This window comes from Pelophylax lessonae (assembly GCF_965119305.1).
Source record: "Pelophylax lessonae genome assembly, chromosome: 4".
Classification (NCBI taxonomy): domain Eukaryota; kingdom Metazoa; phylum Chordata; class Amphibia; order Anura; family Ranidae; genus Pelophylax; species Pelophylax lessonae.
The window spans coordinates 488,275,555-488,297,319 of NC_138771.1; the positions used below are offsets into that span (position 1 = coordinate 488,275,555).

Below are 21,765 nucleotides of genomic sequence, written 5' to 3' on the forward strand. Positions count from 1 at the left end.
TCTGCCTTTGTGGGCTAGCGGTGGCACAAACTTCTCATTCTCCAGGCAGTAAATAAGCGGCCTTTGTGACCTGAGAGAACTCATGTCAAATTAATCTACCCCAGAGGGGAGGCCCGAACTGCATCCTGCCTCCTTGCTAACCCCACACAAACAATGGACAGTAATTGCCAGTGTCACGCTAGTCGGCAGGAACAATAAACTGAGCCTTGTTTTCACAGCTTTCTGCCAAAGCTGCACCCCACCTAATATCCGCCCTGTGCTTTGCCACCGTTACAAAACTTTGTCTGACGAGGGACAAATAAAAGGTGCTCTGTCCAAAAGGTAGTAACCAGATGCCAGAGAGCGAGCCAAAACATCAGGCTCTGGTTTTAGCTTTACATGGCCTATCTAGAAGCAGTTTCAGAACTTCTAAAATCCGAGTTATCTGATTGTTTAACCCCCCTAGGCATTGAACATTTATTGAACTCCCCTCCACATGGTTACACATAGCAGCATCTTCTATACATAAGGATATTTTATGACACCGGGCTGCAGACATCTGATCCAGGTCAGGTAAAAGGATACCATCCAATCACTAGGAGGGGTCTTGCTGGCCAGGTACTGCCATGAACATGGACACTGCACTCCTATTTATGGATGAGAGTGTGAGGGGGTGACCACCGCTGCTGGCTTATCTTCAGGAAAACCCCAACAACAAGACAACATTTTTTAAACGAGTCTAATCGATCATTTCTTCCTAAGACCTGGCAGTCAGTGGGGAATCTGCTTGTGCCATTCATTTTGTGCGAACCGTCTCATGTTTAAAGCTAGGTACACACGGGCCGAAAACGGTTGGTTTGGCAGTTACCGGCCAACTTTCCACCTATATCTACAGCTCTTCATGTGACAAAAGCCAATCTCACGAGTCACGACTTGCTTCTGTCCAACGAACATGCTGGAAAACCAGCAGCCGATCGGCATCTGATCAGCGCTTGCAGCCAATGGCTGTTAGCGCTGGTTGGTGTGTTCTGGCAGGGGTCGGTCACCCTGTCAGAACACAATAGCCCAGCAGGGATATCACTGTAATATATGTGTGTTTGTGTACTCAGCTTAAAAATGTACTTGAAAAAGTTTATAATGCATGCCGAACATTGCTTCTAGAAATTCTAGTTGCCTGGCTGTCAAACTGATCTGCTTTCAGTACAATTCAGTAAGTAACTGACCCGAAACAATTATTCAGATGTGGAATTCTAATGTTGCTCCTACTTTTGTTTTATAGGTTTGTTCCAGGTGTAGGACTCAGAAAACACTAAACTAACATTTTCAGATTGAGGGTAACAATGGCAGCCTCCATTTTGTTTTCATTACCAAATTCTGTTACATTTGCTAAGGGGAAACACCCCTGAACCCTGCGAAAGGTTTTCTATTTTCTGAATTTCCTGCTGTCATAATTAGGTACAGCGTAAGTGTATATTGTACTAGGACCCTTGCACAGCACTCGGGCCCCGCAGCAAGAACCATAACGGACCTCTCAGTGATGCCTTTAGGGTTCTCAAACAGCAGCCAGGCAGTGTTTGCCAGCTGTTCACTGTTTTCTTCAACATGACTGAATAGATCTGAAGAGGATACATCCCTGTTCCTGCTACACATATGGGAACTCTGAGAGTCATTTTCTTCCGTCTGTCTACAAACAGAATCTGAACAGTTTTCCTTGCGATAAGATATCAAAAGTCCCTAGAACTGCAGCAGCAAAGTGATAAAACATTTCCAACCCTTAGAAGAACCAGCACAGCATCAAACTAAAAATTTAAACAAGTCCCTCTGTGGAAATCAGCAATTATATAACAGTTGTGGGTGGACTGTTTTCTGTGAAGAGCCGAGAAGAAAACAATAGAGAGGAGAGAGGAAGAAGATGACAATAGACAATGCTCTGCGGAGAGGAAGAGCTGCGGATGAAGCATTGTTCAGCATTGGACAATTAGAGGGAAAGTATCTCATGATACCATGTAACAAGGCCCGGCTTCCTCCCCATTCTTATCTAATGGACACCAAACTCTTCTTCTCACCTTTTATGTCGCCCAGGTTCCCCGATCCCATGGCCAGGAGCTTGTCCTTCCAGTCCTTCGACAAAAGCTTTTCAATGCTGGGCGTTTCTGTAAAAAAAGATGACAATTGTTAGTTGAAGAGTTCAGAGCACAATGGGCGTCACAGTGCTGACAAGGGGGAGCAGAGGATCCCAGTCCTACCTGCTGGTTTATATTATCTCACAAATACTCAACTCCAAATCTCAGTACTACTCCTGGACCCAAATCCCCTTGGTCCCTCTCTCCTTCCTACATTAGGTCTGATCTACAGAAGTAAGACTTGCCATACATGGTTAGATGTCCTTTATTCAGCCTTGTGAACTGAATGATCGAATCTGCACTGCAGTGGGTGCTGCAGCTGTCTGAATACCTGAATGGTGATTGCATCTGATTGGATGCAGTAGTTTGGCCAACAAATTTCCACCTTGTTATACCTTTTTTTTTTTTTTATTGGCTTTGGATTTTGTCATGCCCAATGGTACTGGCAAGGCCACTCCATAGTTTGAATTTTGGCTGATTCAGCAGGAATTAGCCGAAATTTGAGACATGTATGGCCAGAATAAAGGGAAACTAAACCCTTTTATCCTTCACAGCCAAGGAAGCTGCCATCTTAGCCTCTTTTTGATCTGCAGTTGCAATGGTGACGTACATGTTATAAATGATAACACCAGCCGTTTGCTGGTTTGACAGTTTGGTTTAGGACACAAGCTAATGTGACCGTTAGCAATCCCAGCATTCCAGGAATGTAACAGTTTTGGAAATCGTTAAATCAATGGGATTAGTTCCACTTGAAATTTACCATTTAGGTTAGTCACACTCATCACAGAAAGGCTGTACTGTATGTGTAGGCAGGATTTGAAATCCAGCTTCAGACATAGGTGTGCTTATATGCTAATACTATTGCATAGTAAGGAGAGCGCTCATGCAAACCCCTTTAACGTAGGCTTATAGGAGGAAACAACAACAGTGACAGGGCAAGTTGAAAACCAGATTAGACAACAAATCACCTCATGTCTTTAGATACCCACAAATGATAGTTATTCAACCCAGCCATTTTAGCCATGATGAACATTTATATTTCTGAAAGGCAACAACAGAACCAATGCCTAAAGGTGGTCCAATACCACACGTGACCTCCTTCAGGGGCCTATGGGAAAGAAAGGCTAAAGTATAATACAAATCCAGGTCAAAAATATGTGAAACCTTTATAAATGTGTTGGACATCCCATTACAAATCCATGGCCATTAATTTGGCCCCCCTGGCTCCCTTTGTGGCTAGAACAGCCTCCACAGTTACCAGTATGCTTATGTCAACTCTTAGCTAAACATTCAAGCCCTCAAATAGCTGGTGTCATAGCTGATCACTTGTGCAGCACCATGCTAATTGCAGATCAAAATTGAGACCATAATGGTGCCAACTTCAGCTGCAAGGGATAGCAGGCTGTATTTTCACTGTAGACATTCAAACTCCTATGGGCAATTTACATGGAATGACACAAGCATGGGGAAGACAGAAAATGATATGTTGTGACACAGAATTATATCCAATACAAGAGTAGGGACCACTGAGGAACAGTGACACTTACCAGTACTTCTACATTTTCACTTAGACTACATACACTATATTACCAAAAGTATTGGGACATCTGCCTTTACACGCACATTAACTTTATTGGCATCCCAGTCTTAGTCGGTAGGGTTCAATATTGAGTTGGCTCACCCTTTGTAGCTATAACAGCTTCACCTCTTCTGGGAAGGCTGTCCACAAGGTTTACGAGTGTGTCTGTGGGAATGTTTGACCATTCTTCCAGAAGCACATTTGTGAGGTCAGGCACTGATGTGGACGAGAAGGCCTGGCTCGAAATCTTCACTCCAATTCATTCCAAAGGTGTTCTATCGGGTTGAGGTCAGGACCGATCAGTGAAGTTCCTCCACCCCAAACTCGCTCATCCATGTCTTTATGGAACTTATTTGTGCACTGGTGCTGTTCCCACATAGTTGGGAGTATGAAATTGTCCAAAATGTATTGGTATGTTGACCCCTTAAGAGTTCCTTCACTGGAACTAAGGGGCCAAGCCCAACCTCTGAAAAACAACCATAATCCCCCCTCCACCAAATGATTTGGACCAGTGCACAAAGTAAGGTCCATAAAGATATAGATGAGCGAGTTTGGGGTGGAACTTGACTGGCCTGCACAGAGTCCTGACCTCAACCCAATAGAACACAGTTGGGATGAACTAGAGTGCAAGCCAGGCATTCTCATCCAACATCAGTGCCTGACCTCACAATGGCGCTTCTTGAAGAATGGTAAAACATTCCCACAGACACCTTGTGGACAGCCTTCCCAGAAGAGTTGAAGCTGTTATAGCTGCAAAGGGAAGGCCAACTCAATATTGAACCCTACAGACTAAGACTGGAATGCCATTTAATTTCATGTTTGTGTAAGGCAGGTGCCCCAATACTTTTGGAGATATAGTGTATATACATACCAATACTGCAATGATCTTCGCATAGTGTCAGACTGTCAGTATAAGCAGCAATGGTCATCAATGAACAAAAACGAATTTCATACATCCAATCTGTATACTGGTATATGTTCATATCAACTGCTGATATGTATGTAACCCCAGCATTTCATATTCCTGCCTTCTGTACCATGTACTTGTATGAAAAAGCATCCTCCACGCTTTGTGTTGCTTCCTTTATGTAAAACGGACTCCGTGTTCGATCCGCCGATCCCTGGTGGGCAGGCGGATGACAGTTCTGTCTCTGCTATGTGTGCAGAGACGGAGCTGTCAGATCCCCACTCTCCTCTATGGGAGATTGGATGAGAACAGACCACCTGTCCGTTTTTATCCGATCTTATCTGATTCGATTCTCCAGATGGATGGATAATAGGGTTTCCATCCGTCCAGATTTCACGGATGGGATCGGAATGGAGAGCAGCGGGTGTCAGCAGAGATGTCTCTGCTGACATCCGCTGCTCCATAGGGCTGCATGGAGCCTCCGATCCAGCCTGCCTGAAAAACTGACAGGCAGACTGGATCAGAAAGCCCGTGTGAAAGGGGACTTAAGCCCCGTACACACGTACCGATCGCCGGCCGAACGATCGGCCATCTTTTGTCCAGGGCTGTCGTGTTGGTTGAAAACTGCAAAAGACTGCACACAAATTTTGTCGGCCAACAACAGCTGACTGCAGAAGTGATGTCATGTGATGGTTAACTTTCCGTGTGTCTTTTCTTTTCTGAGCATGCCCAGTCTAGCAAATCTGCTGATTGTCGGCCGAATTCTGTACTGACTGGCGAACAATCGGCCGTTCTGGTAACGGCCAACAAATATTTTAAAGTCTGCACGACAGATTCTGTTCGGCCGAAAATGCGCTGTCGGCTGTCGGAAGCATCCTACTAACAAGCCTACAATCGGCCGATCGGTCGGCGGCCGAATATTTGCGGCCGACAATCGGTACGTGTGTATGGGGCTTTAGGGTCAGACATGTCTGGCAGACACAGAGGAGGAGGAACAGGAAAGCACAATCACTATACAGCACTAATAGGCAGGTAACACAACGGTTGAGCATAGTATGTATATCCTAAATATATAAAATGATTATGATACATTAAGATACATTAAGATTATATACAATAAAATGTTAACACTAGGTAAAAGACAATAGAAAAAAAGTTTTTTTTATTTACACTGTCTATAAACTTAAAAGCGATTTTCAGTATGTTTGACATTATGCCTTATTGTACACAGTTTTCTAAAGCAAATTTCTTTTTTTGGTTTAATTTTCTTGCCTGGAGATCCTGCCAGTACTGGCACCAGCTGTCAGAGGCTGACAAGCAACTGTCTCTCAATCAGCAGCTCAGATGTCTGCTTCCCCTCTGCACTCCTTTATTTTACAGATGCACCGGACAGGCAACCAACTAATCGATTACCAATCTATGGTGGTTGACTTGATGCCTTTAAATACCAACACAACTCAACAAACAAATGCACTTGTGAAGTAATTTACACACCTGCAGCATCTACACACACCCACAATAAACCGGCAGGGAAACTATTTTGCGCACCATCTACAGAACAAACTTTCCTTGTGCCAACGAGGGTAAAATCACTGCACGATGATCCCAGCAACCCCCGCCCCGCTATTTTGACATTCAATTCTGCCACGCTGACCTGAATGCTGCCGATCGCTCCCCCCTTGATGGCAGTGCATACAAATGCTATTCAAATGTGGAGGACAATTGAGTGAATTCAACAATGTAATTGTATACTCATGTCAGAGCTGAGACGGCTGACAATTACCCGGCGCTTTCAAAACCGTGATTATGACTCCGCCATTCAGCAAGAAAATAGAGCGCGCAAAGATAAGAGTCCCAATATGATTCAGCTTAATAACAATGCTGCCATTTAATATTCCCTTTTAAGAAAGTATATGGCAATTGCCCCCTCACTGGTGTTTATGTGCGTACCGGCTTGTTTGGACATTACAATCCCCCCTGCTAGGAACATAAAACCCAATGCCTGTTAACTTATCAAAGCGACAGGCTCTTCTGAAGGACAAACAATTACTGGAACCTGGTTAATTTTCCCACAGAAAGAGGAGGGACGCGCAAAGTGATTCCCCGTCATGTCATGTCATGTCCGCGGCCAAAAAGCTTTCAGCTCTACCAACGTGGTCTGCGGCAAACGAAGGGTTAACAAGCCACGGATGGAGGATCTGCCCTGCAGGACGCTCAGCAAAGCCGCTGCATTTAATTATAAGATGGCCCAAAAATATTTATTGCTTTGTGTCGGCTGGAAGCTGCATTGCATTCAAACAAGAATTCCCTGTTCACTGCCTTCTGGAGCTGAAAAGGTCCTAACCCGGGGGTCGCAACCTCCAATCCTCCTTTCCTTTGAAAAGGTTTTGTGACCTGCCAGGTAGTGGTTATTATTATTAGGACTCCACAGCTACTTAGAAGCCAACAAAGAGTATGTAGAGCATTGTGGATCAGAGAAACTATAGAGGCTCGTACACACTAAGAAAATCGGGCCAACAAACTTCCATACAATTTCCGTACACAACTTTCGACAGCCGATTCCGAGTTTTCATACGAAAATTCTTGAAGGGAAAAACTCCAAACTTTTTGCCGTAAGGAGAAGTATGGGGTTTCCTTTTTTTCCCCATTTATACTTCCCTAGGTGGATGCATCTGTCCCCCGCCGCCTCTGCACTGAGAATCGAGCGATCAAACACCACTGATTGCTCGGTTCTGACAGCTCCCCGAGCTAAGAGCTGCTGACTGTCAGTCAAAGCTCTCTGCTCTACCCCCTTCTCGCTCATTGGAGCGCTGGGCTGTGGAGGGGCAGGGAGCGGCCGGCTTAGGCTCTCAGCAGCTCTCAGAGGTCGGTCCAGGCACCTGGCACATTCCGACTCCATGGTCATGGTGGTGCAATGTCTGGACCAACATCTGTGACGTCAGCAGAGAGTGGACTTTAGCCCGCTCTGTCCTGAAAACGGGTCACAGGAGTGCAGAATGAACTGCACTCCTGTGATCCATAGATGTACAGCCAAATAAGCTTTGGCTGTATATCTCCTTTAAGCTGGCCCAAAAACAGATAGATTTTAGTACAATCACTCCTAAGAAAAACCATGTCCGTACATCTCATAAAGTCATAAGAGACTCGACAAATGTCAGTTGAAACTACTTCAACATTTCATTTGCTTTTAACATTCGATTTTGGAATGAATAGAATTTCCCAAATTAAGATCACATTTGCTGATAGAATTTAATTTATTCAAGAAAAAAACTTTCATCCTGCTCCTTTGAATTTTCTCATCACTATGGTCAAAATAAGTACTGGCCACCGATGATTAGAAGTTTGAAAAAACTTTACAAAAACTAAGATTTTCACAAACAAAATTCTACTAGTGTATGAATGATCGTCTGATTTTCCTCGTTGTTTCACAGCAAATCGGAACCGATGAATGAATGAATTCGTACAAAAATTCTCATACGACAAAGGCTTTTTTTGTTGTTTATCGTTTCTGATCACACACAGTCTTTCTTTTCTATTTTTTCTTGTACGAAAATCTCAAAAAAACGATACACATTAAGCGAAAATCGTTCATTCTGTTCCCAAAAAAATTTGGAGTTTGTCACTTCGGGAAACTTCATATGAAAAGTTGGAATCAGCTGTCGAAAGTTGTGTACACACTATACGAAAATCGTACGAAAATTCTTTGGACAAAAATGTTCGCCCGATTTTCTTTTAGTGCGTACGAGCCTTTAGAGGTGTTTAGTCATAATGTCACAGGCCCATTCCAATGGCTGCTCAGCCAAGCCAATATTATTGATTTCTTTTTATTATAGGTACTTTTATAGCAGCATCAGTTTACGCAGCACTTTACATATTATACATTCACATTAGTCCCTGTCCTCAAGAAGCTTACAATCTAAGGTCCATAACTCACATTCATACATATACAGTACATACTAGGACCAATTTAGATAGGAGCCAATAAGGGCTCGTTCACACCAGGAATCGCACAGAAATGCTTTTGTATGGGCTGAAATCGCACTGCATTGCACCAAAAGTAGTGCATGTCATGTGGTTCAGGCAAACTCACTGCGTTTGCCATCTGCATTTGGGGTGTCATTAACTTTAAACTGACACCTGCTGCAGATCTCAGACACTGTGTGTTTTGAACGCAGTGTAGTAAACGTGCACGGAATGTGGGTTTTCCACACCAGGTTCCAGAGTGACCGGCACTAAAAGTAGAGTATATGTGAACCCTCACCTTGTAAAGCAACTCATTCAGTTTAAAATAGAAGTGAAAGGCAAAATGTTTGTGTATATATAAATGCTGTATAGAAAAATTATAAATATTTTATTTACAACTGATCACATGACCTATGTTCTCAACTCAATAGGAGGCTTAGAGAGGTTGGGGTTGAGAAACAGCAATACACTGATCTTCCCGGTAATTGGCTGTGCAGGAAAGTGTGTCAGCACATGTCTGACTATTGGAGGAAAGCGAGAAAACTGACCAGGCTGGGAAGGATGTGCGTCCATGCTTAGTGTGGTCAGTTTGAAATAGGAAAGCAGTGGGACTGACAGGAACCTCAGGGATTTCACAGAAAAGAAATTAATTTAAAGAGAACATGATACTTTTTAAACACAAGTACATGGTACAACAGACACACATCATTAAATGCTGGGGTAACATACACTTTAACCTACCAGCATGTCTGTGGAGTGTGGGAGGAAAACCATGCAGGTACATGGAGAAAACTTAAACTCCAGGCAGGTAGTGCCGTGTTTGGGATTGGAACGGACGACCCTAGTGCTGATGGGTGGAAGTGCTAGCCACTTAGCCATTGTACTGCCCACTGTTCACCAAACGTCTAAACTTGTGGTCCCTCTAATGCTGTGCAGAGATGAATGTGGTCACAAAGGTGCAGTTTAGAACGGGGTATCCAAAGGGTAGAGATTTAACCTTCTAATACTCTCTACCTGTATGGGTGCCGCAGAGGCAAGTAACACTCACAAATTTGCAGGAAGGTAAATGTGACTCTATGATCCTGTCTTTCATTCAGCTCAGCTCGGGCACCAATTAGCTACTTCTGGAGCCTTCACCAATCAGCTTTACGTTACATTGTAACACAGGAATGGGCACATTCATAATTCAGGAGTCATTCAGTCCATTATAGTCCTGGCAGCATAACAAGACACAGACAGACAAACAGCCAGTGCTACTAACGCAGTTCAGTCTAAGTGCAGGGCCCCTCCGAAGAGGCAATGGAAATACTGGAGCTGCATCTACACTGAAACACACTCAAGTCATTTAAAGTGCTTCTCAGGCCTTCAGTAGTTCTGAAAATGCTGCCTGCCTGGCTGTCATATTGTTACTGAACCCAAACAGAAGCCCTGACCTTACTTATAGATGATTGTCCTGAATGAGTCATTGCTCTCAGCACTGGCTCCTGGGATGGCCCTCGTTGGCTTCATTAGCCAATGAATCCTGTTAGTTTGATTCCTCGTTTTCTGAAGCTGCACATGGTGCTTACCTCCAATAGTCATAGGTTAACAACCAAAGTACTGGCACACAAGGTGGACATTTCTTAAAAAGTACTATTAAAAAAATCTAAAAGCCGCTCTGTGATATACCAGACTTGTCACCACATACTATCCAGATTCAGTAAACAGGTCAATGTTAATACGACAAAATCTGCGATACTCCATACTTCAAATCTGTCTTCTCAGCTGTATGATGGCTTTATACAATGTTATAGAAATTAATTGTTCAATATCAATCAGTCTCCCATAATAAATAGTTAGACGGACCACCCCGCTCTTATTTTTTATATTGTGTGATTGTGATGGACAGATTACAGTGTAAGCTCCTGTGATGCAGAGTCTGATGTGACTGGCTCAGTGTTCTTTGTACAGCACTGTGGAATATGTCAGTGCTATATAAATGTATAATAATAGTGTGTGACTGTGGTGGGGACATTCGAGTGTAAGCTCCTGTGTTCACTTCTGTGCGGTGAGCATTGAGGGAGGAAGGGCTCTTTAAATTTTTTTTCCCTTTTTTACCTTATCCTAATTTATTTAAGGAACGTAAACATCCCTTGTAATAGAAATAAGGATGACAGGTCCTCTTTATGGAGAGATCTGGGGTCAAAAAGACCCTAAACCTCTGTTTTACCTTTTAAAGCAAAAGATCAAAAACAATAATACATTTTTTTTTTAACTTTTGCTTTAAAAAAAAAAAAAAAAAAAAAAAAAAAAAAAGAAAAACTTAACCTCCAGCCTAGACCAGAAGTGACATCATGACATCATTCCAGTCCTCCAAGGCCATAGAGGCGATCAAAGCAGATCTACTGTGTGGCCAGGCAGCGGCACTGTCAGATCTTTTCTCGGGCGAACCGGCGGAAACGGTAAGCCCGAGAAACACTTGCGAGCCTTTGGAAAAAGCGTTTCAGAGACACATGAGCCGCTCAGACAGCTTTCGTGAGAAAGCCAGCCGCCAGAGTTATGGCTGAAATCTTCAGCCATAACCCCGGTAAACCACTTGCAAACCGCAATGTTTATATATACGTACTGCGGTTGGTAAGCAGTTAAAACCCAACTCTGGATAAAAGTAAAAATCCTTCCCTTGTAGTAGGACTACGTCTGCACTGAAAGAGTTTAATACTTGGTTATGTCTAGAGAACAGAAAATACGTTTTACTTACCTGATCCTCCACTCCCCCCGGCCAGACGGCGCTCCTCTATGCTCTGTCAGTGGACTGTTCCTCAGCTTCCTCATGGGCCCTGCATTGGTCTTGATGATGTCAGAGGACATCTGACCCATGGAGTACAATTTAGAAAAGGCTGCGGGAACCAGTCTTACATCATGGGCCTGCAGGAGCAGAGGATCAGGTAATGCTTTTTCCAGTCCCCTAGACATGAACGAGCAATTTACCCTTGCAGTATGGGGGTAGCCCCACTGAAACTGACATTTTTTTACTTTTCCCAAAGTTCAGCTTTAATTCCAGTATATCACTGAGAGGGAACAAGAAAGTATAAGCTCTCTTACACTCTCTGCTAATAATTTATAAATGAATAAATAGTAAATAAAATAAACAACATACAAAGAGGCAGCAGAGCGAGAAAACATTCTGCAGCTTATAGAGATTGTATAGATTTTCCCTGATGTACTGAAAGTATCTTGTAGAATAACCAAGAAACACAAGAAGAATAAGAAGTGACATTTTTTTCCCCTCTTGTGTTTTGCCTTGACATTCTTGAAGAACAGGCGGAGAGGGCCGGGAATGTGGCTTTTGCAAGCGAGGTCTGTCACTTATTAAAGGGCTGACAAACCTATGCGATGCAGGAATGCAGTAATAGAAGGCCATTGTACTCACACAATAGGCTGCACTACCTCCAGGCATCTGAGGCAAAGCATTTTACTTTTAAGTCTATTGTCAGAGGACTGTGTGACAAAGCTTTTCCCCTGCAGCTAGACAAAATATTCGCGGTGGTGCGCTCGTAAAGGAACAGGAGACTTACAGACTTAAAGCCGCAGTTATCGGGTTTGTGAAGCTTTTCTTCTCTTTCCCTCTCCGTCACCCACAGATCTTCCAAGAAATCTCAACAACAATGGCAGGGTAGATCTCCGAAAACTGTCAGGAGACACTCGGTGTGAGGAGAGGGAATTATTGGAGAGGTCGCTCGGAATAATTCTGCCGCAAAGTGCAGAAGGAAAAAAGTCTGGAGGCAATCTGCTAATTAAAATGTTAAACAGAAGGCAGATGACAGCGTTGTACAGAAATAACCGGGTCTGTATGAGCCATGCGTTGCTTAGGACAGACCAAGGAAAACCTATACTATGTATGAGCATGAACCTTATTGGCCAACACAGTGACTAAGCAGTCAGCACTGTCTGGCAGCGCTGAGGTCTTGCGTTCACTTTCCACAAGGACACCGTCTGCATGGAGTTTGTATGTTTGTGGTGAAGTTGGGTGGCCTTTCTCTGGGTGAGCTAGTTTCCTAAAAAAATGCAGAAAAATACTGTACAGCTTTCACCCAACATTTGCTTAAGTATATGTATGACTGTTTTCCATCTCCTAGATTGTAAGCTCTAACGAGCAGGGCCTTCCGATTCCTCCATAGTCCTAGTGACGGTGTTGAAATCACGACCGAAGACAACTTGCTGGGCTGTAAAAAGAAAAGGCTTGATCGTCATGAAGAGGCATTTCCTGTCCCATTTTGTCTGGGGCCTATAGATGTTAATCAGGCGCAGGTCCTGCCCCCCCATGGAGATGTCTAAGACTATGCATCTGCCCATTTTGACCTTAATAATCCGCCGAGAGATGGCTAATACCATACATCTCCCCATTTCTACCTCAATGATCCGTCGAGAGGTTACCATGCCGGGAAAAGTACCGCAACTCCAGTGTAAGGCTCAGCCTTAAAGAGACCAGAAGCAGGGCCCGCGCCTTCACTTCTTCGCCAGATGAATATTGGCCAAACTAGATAACCGTGTTTCTTGCAAAAAGAAAATATCAGCATCAAGCCTGCTGAGTAAAAATAAGGCCATGTTACGAGCACTTACTGATTTTATGCAGGCGACATTGATGGTCGCCACTTTAAAAGGAGTGGGAACCACCATCAGAATGATTGGAGTACACGTTTCTTAGCTTGCTTACCCCCCTCCCTACTCAGGGACCCTACACGCTTTAATGTTCCCTGTGATTCCTCTTCTATGGAAAACAGACTCATCACCCGAAGAACCCCCATTTTCCACCTAAGAAAACACATCAGACTTATTGGACACCTCCATCCTCCTAGGTTCAGGTACAGGCACATCCTCCTTCTTCCTCTTCCCAGACTTTCTTTTTGCCTTCAACCACACCATATCTTTATTAGACAACTCTGACTGCAAAGCCCCCTCCCCTTCCATTCCACCATCACCCACATCATCATCCACCCCACTCACCACAACAGTCCCCCCATCCTTCACCCCAGCAACCCCACCATCATTCACTCCATCCCCGGGCGCCTCGCACCCTCCAGTCCTCAGACGCCAGGGAGTGGGGGTCGGTGCAACCCTGCACACCAGTCCAGCTCCCTCCACAGCCCCCACTACCTTTGGGGAAATTGACACAGAAAAATGAGACACAACATCCACAGACACTGACTCTGGGGTGACATAACATTGGATGGACCATCAGACACGGTTTCCACAGAGACAACAGTGACAGAGACATTGGGGGCACAGCCCCCCTCTCCTCTTTCTCCTCCATGTCCAGGCAAAAAAACTCTTCCCCCAAAGCAGACAGATTATGCAAAGCTGGCTGTATGCATGCCCAAACTTATCACAAAGTTTGCATATGATCTTATTGCAATCCCTAGCCGGATGCCCCAGGCCCTGACAGAGAGTGCATTTCATCCCTGGACATGAGGAGGTAAAATGACCCAGAGAACTGCACGTATTACATAGCTTGGGCTACCCAGGGTAAAACACAACAATCCTATCCTTCCCAATGAAGTCTGAGGAGGGAAGATGCTGGACCACATTTCCACACACATGCAACCTCATCTGCACCGACCGCCCACCTGTCCATATGCCCCTCTCAGCCATAATCTTCTTCAATGGAGTCAGAAGCTCCCCAAATCTCAGCCAGACAGACAGACAGGTCAGCAGAAGGAATTGATTCATTCCTTACCAGGATGGTGACATTCTTCACAAGAGGTTGGCATGAGACAAGTTTTGGGACGAGTCCTTCCCACTCCGGCAGACCCCTATACACACGCTCATACTTCTCCCAAAACATATTGAGAGACTCGGGGCGATCAAAAGAGAGATTATGCTCATAGGAGCCTACCAGACTGATCAGAGCAATAATGTAATTCGCCTTGAAACCCATCGCCAAAATCTTGTCCACAACCAAACTTCTGATAGGGGGGAAACCCCCACTCTCCCACCTGAGCAGCACTCAACTATGTTGTGGTAGTTCACTGAGAACTACAAGCCAACAGCCTCAAAGGCTGAACCTTGTAGTTTTCAATTCACAGAACTTTGTGAATAAGTGATGTGGCCGGTCAGGCGGAGTTCTTTGAAGTTTCTCACTGAGAGCGCCGCCTGTGACATTGGGGAGCAGGGGAGGTGTGGGGGCCAGTGGATTTGTAATATGTTAGACCCTGAATATGGGTGTAACAAATAACATGTTACAAAGGGTGAACTTATCCTTAAGATCTATGAAAATGTGTAATTATATGCACAGAGGAAGGATCCTTATGGCATTAGAAGACATCTAGTGGGGTCGGTGTACTCTCCACACACAGATGTTCAAGAACAGATTTGTCAGGAGCAAAAAAACAAGGTCAAATTTGTTAATGCCATTTGCTAATTGCGGTAGATGCAAAATATCGAAAAGGCTGCCACAAAGCATCAGTAGCAAGCATATTGTAAAATAAAGTGGTTGTAAACCCTTACATATACCCAGTGAAGTGACTGGCCTCAGGTGATACACAGAGTTGAAACAAATTCTCCTACATATGTATCTGTCCTCTATATGTGCTCAAAGTGCAGACTTTATATAGCAGTAATGGCGAACCTTGGCACCCCAGATGTTTTGGAACTACATTTCCCATGATGCTCATGCACACTGCAGTGTAGTTGAGCATCATGGGATATTGAGTTCCAAAACATCTGGGGTGCCAAGGTTCGCCATCACTGTTATATAGCATTTCTGACCTTTCATAAAGCAGGGGGCAGAGAGCTGAAGTTACACTCTGCAGATCTCAGTAAGAAGAGCTGTTGGAGCTGATTGGAGGGAAGGGACACACTCCCTTCACACAGCACACAGGAACAGAGCTGAAGCTGTCAATCATATTTTGTGTGCTGGAGCTCCCTCCACTGTCACCTTTTCCCTCTTGGTGTCAGGAAAACTTGTTAGAAGTGGCTCATGCTGATAGCAGATGGAACACAGCAGAGAGAAATGACACTTAGTGCTCTTGAGACAAGTACTGTATGTATTATAGAGGGATATGCTTTGTTCATATTTTATGTCTGAGGTTTACAACCACTTTCAATTAAATTACAATCTCTGTTTTTAGCAGATTATGTCTGACCCTTTTGTTTTGGTGAAATAAAATAAAATGAGGACCACACTGTGTACATTTCGAGCAATGTGGCAGATATTTTGGATATAGGTGACTTGTTGTAATTAATGTTTTATTTGCAGCCATACACGAGTCTCATTAGTCTCATTAGTAAAGAAATGTTACTTTTGTAAGTCGGAGGACAATTATTCACGCACTCAGGGCGTCTGTTTGGACCCTCTGAACACCAGAGCTCCTTACAGGAGAAAAGCTGCAACAAAAACCACAGTAAAAACCACGTATTGATTGCACACACGTCTAGGTGCGTCAAACGTTTGAGCATTAATGGATTCCACTGACCAGAATATTTATTGTGGCCATTGTCTGTAAACACCTATGTATGCACATAGACAAGTAGGCCTACACAAAGGTGCTTTTACAGGCTGAAAAAAACAAAACAAACCAACCTTCAAACAACCGTAAAAGTGGCGCTTTTTTAAGCCCTGTGTGCATGAGGCCTTACACTGAGGCTGATGCCAACAGTTGTCCCAGGGCTTTATTTTATTTTTAGCACAGAAACAGGTCCACAGTGCGCATGCACTTGTCATGTGATGAACCAGAGACAAACATTGTTAATAAGCCTCATCAAGTGAATACAGTGTATAACAGCATCAGCAATGGGCGAGGGGGAATTGTGTGGATTGTCTGAAGACAGGTCCTCAGTCAGGTAAAAATGTAACGGAGGCGATCTGCAGAGACAAATGCGCTGAAGGATGGCAACAAGCCACATTTATCAGAGAACTGTCTCCATGGTTGAACAATAGAGGCTCAATTTGGAAAGCACTTACAGTCCTCGCTAGATGCAATTCTGTTACTTCTTTATATAATAATCTTGGCAAAAACAGAGCAGTGAGCAGCTAAGCCGCTGACTATTACCCTGTGTACTCAGTATAAGAGGAAAAGGGGAGTGGAATGGGGGGAGAGACAATTTGGGGGGGGGGAGAAGGAGGATAAGAACAGTAGAGAGAAAGAGGGGTGGGGAGGACAGAGGGGTGGATAGAGAGAAAGAAATAGGGGGGGGGGGGATAAGAGGAGAGGTAAAGGGGAAGGAAATGGAAAAGAGACTGGGGGGGGGGGTGTCCAGAATAGTTATACAGATAAGACGCATAGGGGTTCCTAGATAGTTGCACAGATTCGGGGGGAGGAGGTGGAGGGGATAGTTCCACAGATTTTGGTTTGGGTGGCGGGGCATGAGATTCTTGGAAAGTTGCACAGACTTGGGATTTAAGGGGTGGGGGGGGGGGGTGAAGTCCTGGATAGTTGCACCGATTTGGAATTTGGGGGAGAATGAAGTCATGGATAGTTGCACCGATTTGGAATTTGGGGGAGAATGAAGTCATGGATAGCTGCACAGGTTTGGAATTGGGGGTGGGGGGTGAAGTCCTGGATAGTTGCACCGATTTGGAATTTGGGGGAGAATGAAGTCCTGGATAGCTGCACAGGTTTAGAATTGGGGGTGGGAGGTGAAGTCCTGGATAGTTCCACAGATTAGGGATCCTAAATAGCTGGACAGTTGGATTAGAACTTGGAAGAGTCCAATGAAGGAATTGCACTGAATTGAACACCCTCTGAGCTCTCCTTCTCCACAAGACAGCCATGCAGCATGTACACAGACTTGCATATTTAGTGTGCCATAAATCAGACAACTGTTGGGCTGTGCTCAGGCACGGCAGGGGTTAAGTCTGCAGTGTAGCATGATGTATGAATATGGCGTATGTTCTCCCTTCACCCAAGTTTCTGCTCCTCACATATGCTTCCTCACATCAGCGCCGATGGCAATACCCAGTGGTGAATGGCTGTCCGCCGGAGCCAAGTATTGTTAAAGTGACATCCTGGCGCTCTGTCACTCGGCTGCCTCTTTCTCCCTCTCCTCTCTACATGCCAACCTTTCCTAAGACTGATCCCGTCATCTGGAACAATGCGACCCAGAGAAATGTGCCAACATTCTGCCACTTCCACACACAGCGGGCACGCCGAGGGACAGCTTCGCCCTCCACAGCGCGGCCAGTCAATGCCGGGGAATTAAAAAAAAGAAATAAAAAAATTCCATAGAGGAACTGTGACAGCTTTAAACCGGATTGGAGCCTCTCTACACAGTGATAACGATACCTCAAAATATATTGTAGCCAAACATGTGATCAGACAGCAATTCCAAACAAATTTATTGATTCACACTTGCTCAAATCGTATCAGCGCATTCACATCTCCCCACATGTATCACATTAAATGTTATTTCTTTCAACATATTCCACAACAAAATAAGCAGAACGAGTACAATTTGAAAGCACTTCAACCCGAGTCCCACCAACAAGGGATCCCTGCTTCATGTGCCCCCTCAAACTTATTGTTTTCCAGAGTAATAAATCAATACTGTGAAAGATTCAGAATGTAATATGAACGTAAAATCACTCCAAAATCCATTTACTTCCTTCCTGAATTTCACTAAAATATTCTATTTTCAAAGATAAATAATAACTCACAGGTTCTGTAGAAAACTAGCCATCGTTGGCACTATCTGCGGAATTATTAAATTTACATTTATAGACCTATAAGCCCAATGATTCTTCCATCATTTCAATCTTTATTTCACATAAAATTGTATCTTTTCAAACAATTTCTTATAGATAAATATATTGATATATAGCTTAGTTGCTCTGATACTGGCCACACATGATAAAGATTCTAACATCAAAGTTTCATGTGCTGCTCAAGATTGAGGACACTGAAGCAATGGGAAGTTGCAGTGAAAAGCCCAGATATTTACCAGCATGGTGGAAAATTGATGCCAGACGGCAATTTCAAACAAATTATAATGAAGAGTAAAATTGTTGGAAGTAGCATTTAGGAGTATGAAACAAGTACATCTACTGGAGCTCAGAACAAAAGATAAGCCATAAAAAGTTCCTCAAAAATATTAAAACTTCTAACTTGTACTAAACATGAGATTGCCAGAGGCACTGACGCTTCCCGATAATACAAATGCACAGATACCCGCCTTCTAAACAGCCACAGGCGCATGAATATTATTAGCGGTGGGTTATTTTAAGACAAGTAGACAAACAAAACAGTAATTCATGCAACAGCAGAAAAAAAAAAAAAAAATCACAATACACAGATCAATGTTCTCATCTTGTGATTTTTCAGACAATCCAAACGCACATTTTAGTTTTAGGTCTAGGGGCAGTTTATCAGTGCAATGGCTCAATCAGTGTCAGGTGATACAAGAACGATAACCATTAAATTATAAAAAAAGGACAATGAAATAAAATCACAAAACCACAAATAGGATGGAAAAAAAAACTGCTTCAGATGGCAGCTGCAGAAAAGGGTCACCCATCGGCTTTCCCCGTTCGGCAGTTGACAGCTGTCACCTTTAAATCAGCCCCATGTGGGTTCAAACTGCACAAGCGTGCTGAAAGAGGTGCGCGCCCGCGCTCGGCTTAAATAACTTAATGAATTTCATACGCTCCCCCAGACCTTACCAACTGACACAGTAAACCAGCAGCGTCACTAACTCGAGAGAGGAAAAAAAAAAAAAAGAGCAGCGGCGTTCCCAACCAAAAAAAAAAAAACACAACAGAAAACAGAGTTTGTTTCAGAGTGCGTCCAGTTTTGTCGCCCTGCCAAGTGTACGCCGAGTGCAGCGCAGCCAGGAAAGGCTCAGTCACAGACTCACATTTCCCATGACACCACAAGCGACGCACGGAGACAAGACAAAAACAAGAGACAAAAACAGCGGCTTACGGTCGGTTGGGCAGAACAACGACATAGATAGAGAAGGGACGGCCACCTTTGCTCCTGTGACAATCCGGGACCGGAGCGGTGCTGGGCTCGCGGAGGACGCCACACGTCGGCCCAATCCCCTCGTCGTCTGACATTACTGCAAGTTTGCCTGGAGTTGACAATGTGCTCCAGTGAGCGGAGGAGAGGACCCTGTGGCTGGAGGGGAGGGGGGAGGGGAGACCAAGGAGGAGGAGGGGGGGGGGGAGGCCTCCGCTACCTCTCCTGGCCCTATCATGTCCCCCTGCAGCTGTACTGACAACACTCTACACATTATGCCCTTAATTGTTGCAGCCCTTTTTAACCCTCTTGTGACAGCTGTCTCTCCAACAGGTGCCGTCAGGCTTGGAACAATGGCCCGGCCCACTCATCCGGCCACGGCGACAAGTGAAAGGGGGGCACAAATGGTCTGTCCTCTGTGGGAGTCATTACGGGGCAAAAACGGGGCTATAAATATAGTAGTTGGCATGGGAGAGAAGGCTGCCTTACAGAGTCGCCGGACCCATGGGGGGTAGGGATAGGATTAAGAACAGGGAATTTTTTTACTATTATAAAAAAAACAAAAAATTGGACATTGTATCAATTTGCTCTACAACACTAAACTCTCACTTCACAGCACCACCCAAACAGCTAAATACAAGCAATAAAGGCATACACAGGAGAAGGTTTACCTGGCAGCAGATTTGTAATATAATGCATATATTCTCCCATGACCCACATCATACTATGGGAGGTGGACATCACCTTTAAGGGATGGCATTCTGCTGACTGCACCACTGCCACCTGCCTGCTCTAAGAATTACTACTGAATATCACCACTCTGAGCTCTTTAAATGCTGCACCCCCCCCCCCCCCATCAGTGTACAGAGTAGACCGTCCCACTGACAGAGTAGCCCATCCCACTGCAGGCCTGATTTCAACTTTTAGCTAGCATTATTATTAGAATTATATAGAATGTATGTGGTGCCAGCAGTTTGTGCAGCGCTTTACTAGATAAAAGAAGATGGCTTATTGTCGGTCACAAGTATACAATTCACTTCAAAATAAATGAAACCTTTATGCAGCACCGGGGTCAGAGGATCGGTTCCTTCAGGGCATGCCTTTGTTTGCGTTTCTTCCATGGGGCTCCAGTTTCCTCTGAAAATCCAAAAACATAACCTACAGACTGACTGACCAAATTAGACTGATATGAATGGCCCATTGTTCTCTGTGCAGCACTGTGGAATATGTCAGAGCTATATAAAAGTAGAATAACAGTGTATGACTGTAGTGGGACATTAGAGTGTAAGCTCCTCTGGTGCAGAGGCTGATGTGACTGGCTCAGTGTTCTCTGTACAGCACTGTGGAACATGTCAGTGCTATATACAGTAAATAATAATACATATACTAAACATTGCCCTTCCATGTCTTCCCAGCTCTGTCCCCCGTGGGGTCTGATGAATTATTCTGGGAAACTGATCAATGGAAATCTTGCCGTGTATGTCCAGCTCCAGTGTTTGGTGTCTCCTTCTCTAGAATAGAACGTCCTATTGTCTCAGCACACAAGCACAAAGCCTCTTATTTCTGAGACCGTTCTGCCACATTCCAAAGAGCTGTGCAAACAAGCTACACACAGCAGGACAAATGGCACCTCTGAGGTCTGAGTTTAACCCTTGCTACACTTCGGTGACCCAACTGAAACGCGAATGGGCGCACATGGTGGTGGGACACGGATACCAATGACTACCTGTCTGCATTTTTGCCATGTCACAGCAGCAAAAAAGACTGCATCAAAAGCCAGATCACTCACAGTGTACAATTCTGATGCTGGATTATGTTGTATTTGTAAAAGGCCCACTCCATGCAAAACTGTGTGTAGCCTTGGGTCTCTAATGGTGAGATACCTGTGTGGAGTTCCTGGATTTGCAGATCTGCTTTGCCCATTTTGAGGGGTTCCCACCATTCTTCCCCGAAGTTCCCAGATCTGTACACCATACCTATGCTGAGTTCCCAGATTTGGCCACCTACCGTCCTGTGCTGAGTTCCAGGGTTTGCACAGACGCTGTGATCACTATATGGGATTCCCATCATCCCTGTTCAGAGTTTCCAGGTCTGCACACCTATGGTGCCTATTATGAGGGATTTCCACCATCCCTGTAATGAGTTCCCAGCTGTGCACACCTGCTTTGTCAATTATGAGGGGCTCCAACCATCCCTGTATCCATAAACCTGCTGTATCCATTTTGGGGTTCCCACCATCCCGCTGCTTAATTTGTGGCTTTGCATACCTGCTGTGCCCATTAT

The 21,765-nt window shown here is 44.4% G+C and overlaps 1 protein-coding gene across 7 annotated transcripts in view; it reads right to left on the reverse strand.

Moving 5' to 3' along the window:
- The window catches only part of SOX5 (SRY-box transcription factor 5), a 326,784-nt gene that overhangs the window by 159,575 nt on the left and 145,444 nt on the right, over window positions 1-21,765 (reverse strand). For 4 of the 7 annotated variants that reach the window (XM_082256133.1, XM_082256136.1, XM_082256134.1 and 1 more), the window contains one exon: window positions 2,046-2,132. In XM_082256133.1, coding sequence (XP_082112259.1) covers window positions 2,046-2,132 — 87 coding nt within the window. Of the gene's footprint in view, window positions 1-2,045; window positions 2,133-12,105; window positions 12,354-19,446; window positions 19,624-21,765 lie in introns of those variants that run through there. The other 3 variants (XM_082256137.1, XM_082256138.1, XM_082256139.1) reach the window with 3 other exon arrangements.